At 63.9% G+C, this 12,481-nt stretch overlaps 1 protein-coding gene across 4 annotated transcripts in view; it reads left to right on the forward strand.

Annotated features, from left to right (window-relative positions):
- The window catches only part of BAIAP2 (BAR/IMD domain containing adaptor protein 2), a 63,886-nt gene that overhangs the window by 44,298 nt on the left and 7,107 nt on the right, over nucleotides 1-12,481 (forward strand). For 3 of the 4 annotated variants that reach the window (XR_012130950.1, XM_036997019.2, XM_036997022.2), the window contains exons 7-13: nucleotides 5,961-6,113; nucleotides 8,226-8,450; nucleotides 8,617-8,818; nucleotides 9,381-9,582; nucleotides 9,957-10,025; nucleotides 10,570-10,732; nucleotides 12,372-12,406. Coding sequence is in view for 3 of the 4 variants with exons in the window: in XM_036997019.2 (XP_036852914.1) it covers nucleotides 5,961-6,113; nucleotides 8,226-8,450; nucleotides 8,617-8,818; nucleotides 9,381-9,582; nucleotides 9,957-10,025; nucleotides 10,570-10,732; nucleotides 12,372-12,406 (1,049 nt within the window). In the remaining variant the exon portion in view is untranslated. The remainder of the gene's footprint in view (nucleotides 1-5,960; nucleotides 6,114-8,225; nucleotides 8,451-8,616; nucleotides 8,819-9,380; nucleotides 9,583-9,956; nucleotides 10,026-10,569; nucleotides 10,733-12,371; nucleotides 12,407-12,481) is intronic. The other variant, XM_036997020.2, reaches the window with a different exon arrangement.

Below are 12,481 nucleotides of genomic sequence, written 5' to 3' on the forward strand. Positions count from 1 at the left end.
CGCTCTGGCTGGGGCTCCAGCACACGGTTTCAGGTGTGGGTTGCCCAGTGCTCTGGACAGGTGGCTGGTCTTTCCTAAGACTGTGTCACTGGGATCACCTGTGTGCCTTCCAGAGCCACCTGCCCCATGTGCCCCTGCTCCGGAGCTTCGAGTGTGCAGGTCACTGGCTGGGGAGAGTGCAGGCTGCTCAGGCGCCCCTCAGTAGGGCACAGGCCCTTGGAGCTCATCGGGCAGCTGCGTGCACTTCAGGGGTGCTGACCTGGCAGGACCCCACACCCCCTGCCCTCCCAGGCGCCTGCTGGGCTCTGCTGCAGGCTTGGCCACCTGGGCCAGCGGTCAGGTATGCCTCAGTGTGGCCACTGCCCGGGGGGAGCGGGGCAGGGGGAGTGGCTTTGGCAGGTAGAAAGGCGGTGTACTTGATCAGACCCCTGTCCCAGAGAGAGGCTAGGCACGTCTGTCTGTCGGTGACAGGGCTGCATCAGAGCCAGCCGTTTTCAAGAACTGCTGATAATTGAGACTGTGTTTTGGGATTTCCATGAAGAGAATTTATTATAATTGTAGGTCAGGAGAACAGGTGCTTGGAGGCATTTGAGGTGCTATCTAGGACAGAGGGTTCTGTCTTAGAAGTAGAGGACACGCTAAGTGCTGCCCTCACAGCCAAGGTCACTCTGCACACCTCTGGTCATTGCCTGTTCCCTGGCCAAGGTGCCATGGTGCACATGGTGGAGGCGCTATGTCCAGTGGCATGTGGTCACAGTCCTTGTCTGGCCACCCTGTTCCTAGGCCCCAGGGGTCTCAGCTGAACCTGTGTCGCCCTCTCTGGGCATTGGACCATGAGGAGGGTGGCATGGAGCCTGACCGTGTCAGGGCTCTCAAAGCTTCCGTTGATTCTGATGAGAGGCCAGTCCCACCAGTGGTCCCCAGGGCTGTGTGTGGCCGGCCCTGAGGGTCCTGTTTTGGGCAGAAGCAGTGCGTTCTCCCCTCTGCACCTCCTGAAGTCTTGGGGGAAGATTTCCTCTGGCTTTGTTTAATTGCCTCCACCCAGCCTGGGTGGTTCAGGCCGAGGCCATACACGCCACCCACATGCCCTCTGAGGGCCTCACCACTTAGAAAGCCAGCAGTCGTCTGCACCTTGGTGGCGTGTGTTGGGTGTGAACCTGGCCGGGCATGGAGAACGCGTGTGCCTTTCCTGTCCCACACGTGGGCTCCCAACACTGAGGACGGGGCTGCTAAGCACCCAGGCAGTGCTGGGGTCCTAGAGGCAGAAGAGACACCAGGGAGGAAAAGCTGAAGGTGGATGGGCAGGTGCGGGGCAGGCCCAGGCCCATGCAGGGCCACCAGCCCCTGGAGGGGTGTTGCAGCCTCCCCACCCACTGGGGACCAAGCTTGCCAGGGTGCCTGGAGCCGCAGGCAGCTCAGTTGGCCCAGGCCCACCTTCCCGTTCCGTTGTGGGAGGAGAGCCGGCAGCCATGGCCAGCTGGTCACACCAGCAGTGTCTCTGAGGGCCTGGCCAGAGGGTGGCGGGCGGGGCCTCCAGCGTGGTGGCCACTCGCTGGGATCGCTTGCTCGCTCCAGAAGGCGCACAGTGCAGGTCAAGGTCTGGGAAAGGGGAGAGACTGGTTCTATTTAAAGGGGTGTGTAATTAACAAAGCAGAAACAAAATAACCGTAATTTAGATCTTCAAAAAGACAATAGCAGAGGCGGGGCCCTGATGTGTGGGGTTTGACTGGCGGTTTAAGCCCTTTATGTGTCTGCTGTTCTCACGTTTAAAAATCTCTTCAGCACTAACGGCAGTCTGTGGACGGGCCGCGTCAGTGCCGTGGGGGCGTCTGCTTTCCTTGGGGTATAAACGGGTCCTCGCTGGGAAAGATGAGTGTGAGAACCCAGAGGCCAGCCCATCCTCTTAGGGCCTCTTTGTCCAGAGGTGGCACCGTGGCACTCAGGGTGCCCGGAGGGACTGCCCGTGGGGCGAGCGGGGCAGGACACTGCTCCTGTGAGCCTCGGGACCAAGCCACATCCGTCCCCGCTTGGCACCTCACCCATGCCCACCACCCACCCCAGATGGCGCCTCCACCGGTGGCCGGCCTGGGGTGCCTCCTTAGTGCTGAGAGTAATCGGGCACTTCTTACACTGTTGGAGCCGGAAGAGGCTTTCAAGGGTAGCGTCAGGCACCCCGCACCCATCACTTAACGCCTAAAAGTGACCACATTAAAAGAAAAAAGCAGGTAAAGCTGGTTTTAATTGGTTTTAATTATAGACCTTACTTAGCTGAATATATCTAGAAAGTTATTTTGATGGATAATCATAGAAACTACAGTGAGAGACCTCACGTCCTGCTGAGCCTGAAGTCAATGCAGACTTTGTGCCTGCAGGGCCCTCAGTGCACCAAGCAGGGGCTGCCGTGCCAGGCAGGCCAGGCCACGCTGGAAGGGGCGGCTCAGCGCCTGCGGTCTGTGGCTGAGGGGACAAGCGCAGAGGGGTGTACAGCTTGTCCGGGGCCTGGAGGTGTGCAGGGGTAGGACATGGGCGGTTGGGACCCGTTGGTCACGGACCCTCTTGCCAATCTGGAAAGTGGGAATCTGGGGCCCTGACACCTGCAGGAGGGGCCCTACCGTTTCTTCATGAATGGCCGGCCTTCTCACCTGCTGGCTCCTGGACAAGGCAGCACCGCTGCCCCAGCCCCAAGTTGTGCTCTGAGCTCTTAGGATTAAATGAGATTTTAAGGATGCTCCAGTCCATGGAACTGCCACCCCGGCCTCCTCCACCCCCATGGCCCAGCTTTGCCTGGGTGCCAGGCCCATCGGGGAAGGGGTGCAGGTGGCAGCAGGCTCCAGGGAAGCCACTGCTCAACAGCAGGGCATCCAATTCCTGCCTCCGTGCCTGCACACCCCAGCCGGTTGGGTTCCCTCGTCTCCTTGGAGTAACAGGTACCAGTGGTGACGACTGCAGGCCAGGAATGATGCTCACGCTCCCGTCCATTACCTGCCGGGGCTAAAGGGGCAGCATGAGGTTTTGGGAAATATGGGAAGCTGCAGCAGTGGCCACATTGGAGGAGGTGCACCAAAGCCTCTCAGAGATTTTTCTAGAAAGCGCCTCCCCCACTCTGAGTCACCAGCTTGCTTTGCAGAGAAGAGGAGACATATGTTCCGATCACTTTTGTCTTCTCGGATTGCAGGGTGACTAAGTGGGAACGTTCTGTGGGTCTTAAATGCTTTCAGATGAGGGTTTCTATAGCACCGTCACCATAGCACCCGCTAAACCAGGAGTAGAAAAGCCAGGAACAGGAGCCTGCCCATGTGGGGCCAGGCCCAGCCGCTTCCAGCAGCCCGGAGGTGGAGGGCCAGGCCGAGATCCGCCCTGTGCCCTCGTCCAGACAGCGGGAAAACTCCTGGCATGCGAGGGTGGCCCTGCCCCCAGAGCGGCTACAGCTTGAAGGGCTGGGAGGCTCTTGGCCCGGCCTGCGTTTCCAGGACCTGCGCAGTGAAGCTGTGGCCTCGCCGCAAACAGCTGCCACCCTGGGAAAGGAGGTCAGGGAAGCCGCTGCAGTTCCTGGACAGAGGCGGTGACGGCCCCACGTCCCAGCTGCCTGGCTTGGCCAAAGCACTTGGCCTTGTGTGCGGGTGCCGAGGTGGAAGGTGTCACACAACCCCCAGCCGCCCCTACCAGTGTAGCTTGGACGGCTCTCCTGTGACCTTGGCACAGCCCCTGGGGAGCTGCTCGGCAGCCCCGCAGCCCGCCAGGCTATGCTGTCCCCCTCAGCCTCTGGTTCCCACGTGGGGGCCTGGCCCTAAGTGGGGCTCATTTGAATAAATGGAAATCTTAAAAATAAAACCCTGGGAGGCTGCCAGACCCGACTAATGAGGCCAGCGCCCCGCACAGCGTGTCCAGGCTGCTTCTCTCCCTCCAGGGAGCATGTTGATGTGACAGACGTCAGCACAGCCTCAAAACCCAGAAATGCGTGGGGGCGGCTCGAGGGGCCATGCTATTCTCTGCAGCCAGCTCGGGGCAGGCGGACCCTGGGGGCCCTGTCACGGTTTCCCTGCCCTGGGGTCACTGTGTACATGACAGCTAGAGTGCAGGCCAGCGCTCTGGGCAGCCTCCCGCATGAGGCTCCGTGCTGCCTGTTATCAGCGCCTCGGCCTTCCTGCCTAGTGGTGGGGTCACCCTGTGCCTGGCTAGCCTTGAGCTCACCACGGTCCTGGCCACCTCTGGGGCAGGGACGGAGGAACACCCCCAGAGGGGGAGGGGGACGGATTGGGGCTTTTTCTCCCTATGGTCTTCCTCACCTGAGGTGGCCCCGTTGGGCTCCTGGGCATCAAGCTGAGCCCCTGTGGTGCGCCTGAGCACCTTTTGGCAGTCGAAGCTGCAAGCTGAAGCCGATGTCCCTGTGAGCCCCTGGAGGGGGCAGGACAGTCCCAGAGCGGATGGGGCCTGAGACCGTGCGGACGGCTGCCATCTGGCGCTGGGTGGGGTTTTGGGGATGGGTCTGGGGCAGCAGGGGAGGGTGTCTGCAGCTCCCTCTTGCAGGTGCCATTCTCTTGCTGAGCAAGCCCTGCCTTTTCCAGGCCCCTCTGTGCAGAGGGTTCCCCGCCTCTGGGCCTCTGCGCCCTCCTGTCCTCACACGCACCTCATGGGGCTTCTAGGCCGGGGTACAGGGTGTCAGTGGCCCCATGGCAGGTGCCCCTCTCCACAGCCGCGTGTGGGTGGCATCTCAGGAGTCCTCTCCTCTCCCAAGAGTGTGGCTCTACCCCTTTGTCCTTGCTCGCCAACTTCCTAGAGGAGCCTGCAGGGGAGGCTCTGTCGGCACAGGTTTCATAACCAGAGGAAAAGTACTCAGAGACACCAGGGCTGCCAGGAGCAGGGGGCGGGCGGCACTGGCAGAAAGCAGGGCCTGCCTGGGCCTGCTGGGGGTGGCCCTGGACAGCCTCCCACCTGCATTCAGACCCTCCTCCCAGGCTGGCCTCCTGGGTCCCCTTCAGGCAGGCTCCAGGGCTGCAGGTGACCGAGGGCCGAACTTGGTCCTTGAGGCTGTAGGCTTGGTTCAGGGATGAGGGCAGAGGGCCCACCCTCTTGAGGCCCATTTAAGCTACCCTGCCTGAGGGGAGGAGACAGTTCAGTGTAGGAAGGTGAGGTCGGCAGGGCCAGGGGGCCGAGTCCCGTGTTCTGGCACAGGGCTGGTGGGCTCTGCCTGGGGTGGCGTGGCTCTGGGATGCTGCTAAGGACAGGCCACACCCGGCAGGCTGCCATGCCCTCCCTGGGGCATTGCAGGGAGGGGAGGCGGCAAGCACAGCCTGCTCTGCCCACCCCAGCTCAGTACCTCCCACCCGTGCTGAGTCAGAGCTGGGGGTGGGGCGGCCACCCCCTCTCTCCCAGGGCTGCCCCAGAGAGGAACCTGCGGCTGCAAAAAAACTGCTCAGGACACAGGTCCTGGGACCTGGGTGGACGGTGGATTGGGGGTGGGTTGGGGGTGGGTTGGCTCTGAGGAGGGCCAGGAGGCGAGTCGAGATGGGAAGAGGGCCGGGGGGGCCTTCCTGTGCTAAGAAGCAAAGCAGCCCCCTTCTGAAGCAGCTAGCCACACAGACACCCTGACAGGGCAGGGGGTGTCTGCCTGGGGCTCTCAGGCCCTGACCGTGTGAGTCTGGGGTGCTCCTACCACCCCGTGATGCCTGCCCACGGTCTTTCTGCCATTTTGTTACTGAAAGTTTCCAAGCTGCAAAATCAGGGAACATGCTGGCCCTAGCATGGGGTATGGATGGAGCGTGGGGACACAGCCCCCAGGGGACGGAGGCACAGTGGGGCCTGGACTGCCCCACCATCACCTCTGCCTGCATCCTGTTGGCCTAAGTGGGCCACGCAGCCAAGTTCCACTGCGCACAGTGGCCGGGAGGGGCACTCGCCTCCTGTGGGGCTGCCCAGAAGTGGGCGTGACCATTTTCTGTCCCCCGTCCCGCCCCCACCAGTACATTGACGCAATCAGCAGCAAGCAGGGTGAGCTGGAGAGCTACGTGTCCGATGGCTACAAGACCGCCCTCACCGAGGAGAGGAGGAGGTTCTGCTTCCTGGTGGAGAAGCAGTGTGCCGTGGCCAAGAACTCCGCCGCCTACCACTCCAAGGTGCGCCGGCCCCTCGGGCCCCTGAGTGTGTCCGGTCCTGGGCTGTGAGGAAGTCATGCATTGCTGAACGGTCCCTTGCATTTTAGACTTCCCCAAAGGTAGAGTTCTAGAACCACCAGGCTGTGACTGTTTTTGAGACTCTTGCTAAAAATTGCAGGTGCGTTTTAGACAAGTCACACTGCCAGCCTGCTGAGAGAGGGTCTGTTCTGGGGCCTGAGCTCCCGGTGTGGCGGCTGCAGGGCCAGGAGCCCTCGCAGAGGTCGCCCGACCCCCAGAGCCAGCAAGACCTGAAGGACACAGGCTCCCCCGTGGGGACAGGCAGGTTCGGGGAGGGACCATGTTCCCCACAGTCCACAGGCAGGAACTGGGGTGAGATTAGATCCATCCACTCTAGAACATTCCAAGAGCTTGGATGGTGTACTTAGGTAGCTGAGCCCGAGGAGGCCTGAGTTCATGTCTTTTTTCATGAAGGGTTCTGCTGGTCAGCAGGGCACACGCTCTCAGGTGCTTGATCTGAGGTTCTGGTCCCCACAGCCTGGGCCGCAGACAGGCATCCCCTCCCAGAGAGGCTCCTACTGCCCAAGCCCGTTGTCACGGGTGCACAGCCGGGACAGCGACGGGACCTCATCCCCCGCGGGAGCTGGGGGCGGGGGCAGCCTCCACTTGGCCTGGGCCGCAGCCCAGCAAGCACGGGGCTCCAGCAGGGGCTCTGCTCGCCCACGCGGTTCCGGGCGGTGCTGCGGAGGCGCCTGCGCCCTCTGGCGGCAGCCGGCCGGGGGCGCGTGCGCCTGTCCGCCTTAGGTGGGACGGAGCGGAAAGCCGTCGTTCTCCAGGGCCACAGCCAGAGAGGTGACAGCCAACCTCGCAGAGACCTGGGCCCAGTGCCCTAGTGGGCGCAGAGAGGCGCAAGCCCCAGTGCTGGGTCCCCAGGTGCAGGGCAGGACCCAGACTTTTCCCAGCAGCAGGCCACCAGGCACTGCCCTGGCGCTGGGTCCCCACCCAATGGGGTCTTTGTCGCCCACTGGGTCGCCTCAGATGTGGAGCCCCTCTGGGGACACACCCTCACCCTGGCATTGTCCCCGTCGGGGCCTAAGTGGCCACTTTAGTGCAGATGAGCAACTGTGACCGTTCTACTCAACCCCCACTCACAAAGTGGGCAGCCAGCCCTCCCGCTGTGGTTCGCTGGCCCCTGGTCTAGACCAGCAGGTGGTGGAGGGGCGCAGCCTTGCTGCGTGCTGTGTGTCTGGCATCCTCCAGGTTCCCACACAGACACCCCCTCCCTGCCTAGGCATGGGTCAGGAGAAGTGGGACAAGTGGTGAGAGGTGGCGCGGCTGGGCAGCCCCTCAGAGGTCCTGGGGACAGTGAGCGCCCCAGCTGGGGAGCAGTGGCACCAAGTCAAGGCTCTACCACACGCTGAGCCCACTTTGGCCAAATGGCTGAGAGGTGGAGGGCACGCTGAGCATGCCCGTGCGGGTGGGCTGTGGGGAGCCTTAGGCTGGTGTCACAGCCCCCTCCTGGGACCCCCTCACCAGGTCTGTGGCTTCCTTGTCCTTTGTCAGATCCCTGTGCCCATCCTGCCAGCGGTGTTCCAGGCAGGCCCCTGGGTGGTGGGCGGGAACGGCACTGCCTGTCACATCCCCAGGCTCTGTCCCTCCCCATCCTGCACCACATGGTCTCCTGGGCAGACTCACCGGCTGCCGTGCCACCTCTCCTCCCCCCGGGTCCTGCCGAGGCCCTGCCCTGGTGTGGCCTGGGCCTGCTCCCATCCCGGGTGGCTCCTGCGCTGCGCAGCACACCACACCACACCAGCTCCTTTCCCAGCAGCCCCTCTCTGGGGCGGAGCCAGGGACTCAGGTCTGGCTATGAGTCACCCTCTGGTGATGAGTGGCCCTCAGCGGGCCAGGGGTGCACCTCCTGGGGTGGGGTGTGTCCTCAGTGCCTCCCAGGGTGGGGCCAGGGCGCCATGTCCAGGCGAGCATGGTTAGGAGGTCAGCAGCAGGCCCTGGCCTCTCCTGGCCCTTGAGGGAGAGCCCCTGGGATGCCCCTGGCTGTGGGAGCCTGGGCCTGGCTCTGGCCCTGATTCCCGTCTGGTCCTGTTTCCTCCGCTTCAGGGCAAGGAGCTGCTGGCGCAGAAGCTGCCCCTATGGCAGCAGGCCTGTGCTGACCCCAACAAGATCCCGGACCGCGCCGTGCAGCTGATGCAGCAGATGGCCAGCAGCAATGGCTCCATCCTCCCCAGTGCCCTGTCAGCGTCCAAGTCCAACCTGGTCATCTCAGACCCCATTCCTGGGGCTAAGCCACTGCCAGTGCCCCCTGAGCTGGCCCCATTTGTGGGGGTGAGTTCTCAGCCTCTAGAAAGCCTTATGGGTGTGGGAGGATGGTCCGCCTGTGCACCAACCTGGTGCAGCTGGGGTGCCCCTGCGGGGGGCGAGGGGCTCTCCATGCTGGTCTCCCTGGGCCAGGCCTCTCCTGCAATACCACGTCCTTGCCTCTTCTTGACAGCGACTGTCTGCCCAGGAGAACACACCAGTCATGAACGGTGTCTCTGGCCCAGACAGCGAGGACTACAGCCCCTGGGCCGACCGCAAGGCCACGCAGACCAAGGCCTCGCCTCCTCCCCAGGCCCAGAGCAAGCTGAGCGACTCCTACTCCAACACGCTCCCCGTGCGCAAGAGCGTGGCCCCGAAGAGCAGCTACGCCACCAGTAAGGGCGCTGCGGGGCCGGGCTGGGCCCCAGACGCCCTGAGGCCCGCAGCAGTAGTGCCGCCCCGAGGGGGGTTGGGGGGCCCAAGGCAGCACTCTGGGGCCCCTTTGAGGTCTCCATGCTGGGTCCTCTGGCTTTACTTGGCTCCCCCTTTAAGTGTCTGGCACGTGGAGGGCAGTGCCAGGCTGCCCTCAGATCAGCCCGTGACGGGAGCACAGATGGGCAGTGCTCAGGAGGCATCTGTTCGCCATGGCACAGCCCCGTCTGCCATGGCGGCATCCTCCCTCCATGCCCAGCCCCACCAGGGCCTTCGCCTGAGAGGGCCTCCTGCCTGGCAGATGGGAACGCCAGGGCCCAGGCCCAGAGAACTGCCCCAGCTGAGGAAGGGCGGGTCTGTGGCTGGATCCTCTCCCCGGCGCCCAGGCCCTTCCAGACCCTGATGCCGCACCGCCCTGGAGCCTGGCGGGCAGTCCGCACTCAGGCCTCTGGAGTCTTCCCATGGGGCAGCTGAGCTGGCAGGAGGGGCACAGCGTCCCTCACACCTGCCCCCTTGTCCTGACAGCCGAGAACAAGACCCTGCCCCGCTCGAGCTCCATGGCAGCTGGCCTGGAGCGCAACGGCCGCATGCGGGTGAAGGCCATCTTCTCCCACGCGGCTGGGGACAACAGCACCCTGCTGAGCTTCAAGGAGGGCGACCTCATCACCCTCCTGGTGCCTGAGGCCCGTGATGGCTGGCACTATGGCGAGAGTGAGAAGACCAAGATGTGAGTACCTGTGGGCAGTGCCCATCCCAGCACAGAGGCGCAGTTGCTCGGCCCTGCAGTCCGCAGGTGTTCTGGCAGGTCTGAGTCCTGTCGGGGGCTTCCAGCCGGGATAGCCTGGGCTGGGGCTTGCGTGGGTGTGTCTGTGGGTGTGTCTGTCTGTCTGTGTACTGGGCATGTCCACCTTCCCTGCCAGTGGGTGTGTGGCTTCCTGTCTAGGTATGTGGGGTGGCGTGGCGGGGGGTGGCTCAGAGCCCTGGGTGCAGACTGGGGTCTCCTGGTCTCCCTGGAGTGCCCACATTGCCTCCCCAACAGACAGATGCAACCAGGCTGTGCCAGGGGCCTGGGCGAGCCCTCAGCTGGGTCTTCTCTTTCAGGCGGGGCTGGTTTCCCTTCTCCTACACTCGGGTCCTGGACAGTGATGGCAGTGACAGGTTGCACATGAGGTGAGCCTGCCAGCCCAGGCATTGGCCCTTAGCTTTGGAGGGGGGGCTGCCGTGAGAACAGAAGCTGTGCACGTACCCTCTGAGAGCAGCCCAGGCCCTCGGCACAGGAAGCCTGGCCGGGCTATGGCCCCTCTGCCCTGCAGTGCTGCCCCAGTGGCCCAGCCTACTGCACATTAGAGCCCCTGGGTGCACTGCGAGGAAGGGGTCTGAGCACCCTGTGGGGTCTCTGGGAGCACGCCCCTGTGAGCAGGGCATGTGGGAGCCCAGCTGCCTCCCACAAGTTCCCCAGAGCCTCCTGGTCCTGTGGCTGGAGCCACAGAGGGGCAGTGTGGCTGCCAGGAGGATTGGGTCCCTGCAGGACTCAGCCAGGCCACAGGCTCTGGAGTCCCTCCCTGCCACGCCTTTGTGCCGGGTCCTGAGGAGGCAGGGAGACAAAGGGGTCAGCGTGGCTGCAGCCCGGCCCCTGGGAGCAGCTTCCTGGGCAGCGCTCTTGGGGGCGGGCGGGCCCTGGGCAGGGGGCCTGTCCTGAGCACCTGCCCCTCAGCCTGCAGCAGGGGAAGAGCAGCAGCACAGGGAACCTGCTGGACAAGGAGGACCCGGCCCTCCCGCCCCCCGACTACAGCACATCCTCCCGCGCCTTCCCCGCCCAGACGGCTGGCACCTTCAAGCAGAGGCCCTACAGCGTGGCTGTGCCCGCCTTCTCCCAGGTGAGTGCCAGCAGAGGAGCCAGCAGAGGGCTGCTGACGGGTGGGCTCGGCTGCAGCCCAACCTCAGCGCCTCCTGAACGGCAGACGCTCGGTCGGCCTGGACATAAGGGTTGGGCCCTGCACCCATGCCTTGGCCGCACCCACCTCCCGGGTCACTGGCAAGTGCCCTCCACAGACTCAGGGCTCTAGAGAAGGCACGGGGGCTTCTTCCTGCCCCTCTCTCAGGCTGAGGCGTCGCCTCTTGGGAGGAGCCTGGGCCTCAGGGAGGACTTTGTGTCCAGGAGCCCCTCCCTTAGAGCGCGGGGTTCCTGCAGTCCTGGGTCCAAGGAGCAATTGTGTGCCTGCCCTCAGGGCCCTGGACATGTCCAGAACCTACTCATTAGTGTGCCTCTGAGTCCCTTAGGAGGCAGGGCTCGGTGTGTGTGGTCAGGCCACCCAGGCTGGGCGGCCAGAGGCAGAAGCCCAAGGCCTGGGCCCTGGGTGCGGTCCCCTGACGGAGCCCCTGCAGCACATGGCCCTGGGGTCGGGCGGGGCAGAGCGTGTTCACTGGGTCCCGCACCGCTCCACCCAGGAGGCTTGTGGGTCAGAAGGGCTAGGGCTTCCAAGACGTTCATCTGCTCTGGACACAGGGGCCGGCGGTGGGCAAGGTCCAGAGAAAGGCTCTGGGTCCTGGTAGCGACTCACTCTTTCCTCCTGGTCCTGAACAGCCTTGCCTGCCTCGTCCCACCTGCAAGGAGAGATTAGCACGCTGGCCCTGTGGGAAGGGCTGAGGGCTCAGGCAGTGTGAACATTTGTTCAGAGACAAGGGGTGAGGTGGGCAAAATCAGGGGGCCGTGGCTGGGCCCCTGGGTGGAAATTTCTAAAAGAGGTAAGGTGCAGCTGGTGCCCAGGGCAGCAGTGGGGCCAGGAGACAGCCTGCTGGGCACAGGGACACTGCATCCTGTCCTTGGGGCCCGACCACTGTGCTACTCCCCCCCCCAAGTCCCCACATCTGTTTTGGTGCTGGGACAGCTGAGCAGGGTGTCCGCAACAGCACGTGGTGGCCCTGGGCCAGGCCTCTGCCCACCGCCACCCAGGGCTGCCCTTCCTACCTTCCCCCAGCCCGGAAGAGGCAGCTGCTTGGGCTGGGGCTCAGGGTGATGCTCTGCCCAGGGGCAGCCCTGGTCTTCTGCAGGCAGGCCCGTAAATGACCACCCACTGCAGCTGTCCCCTGCCAGCCCAGCTTCCCCACCCATCTGTTGCCCCTACCTGCAAACACCACTGGTTTCAGACGTGGGGTTTCCAGGGAGGCTTCTGCCCCTGCTGTGAGACTGGAGACCGCCAGGCCGCCCCCACCTCACCTGCCTAGCTGCTCCACCACTGCCATGGGAGGTGCATGTGGCGGGAGCTGTCAGGTGACCTGTCTTACTCTGCCCATGAATGTGAGGTCACATAATCCACAGGTGGCCACTGGACAGGGAGGTATCCCTGTGAATTTGGGAGATAACCACTCTGCAAGTGAGAGAGCCCCATGCCCTCAGCTGCAGATGGCACCCACACCCCAGGGACCGGAGGGGCACCTGCCCAGCCTGCTTCTGCCCTGCTGGCTCCGTTGTGCCCGGGGACCCCAGCCTGACCTGTATCCACCCTTCCTCCACAGGGGCTGGATGACTACGGGGCACGGGCTGTGAGCAGGTAAGGGACTTGCAGATGCGTCCTTCCAAGCTGTGGGCAGGTGGGCAGTGGTTGCAGCGGAGGCTGGGGCAGGGT

The sequence above is a fragment of the Manis javanica genome, chromosome 4 (assembly GCF_040802235.1).
Source record: "Manis javanica isolate MJ-LG chromosome 4, MJ_LKY, whole genome shotgun sequence".
NCBI lineage: Eukaryota > Metazoa > Chordata > Mammalia > Pholidota > Manidae > Manis > Manis javanica.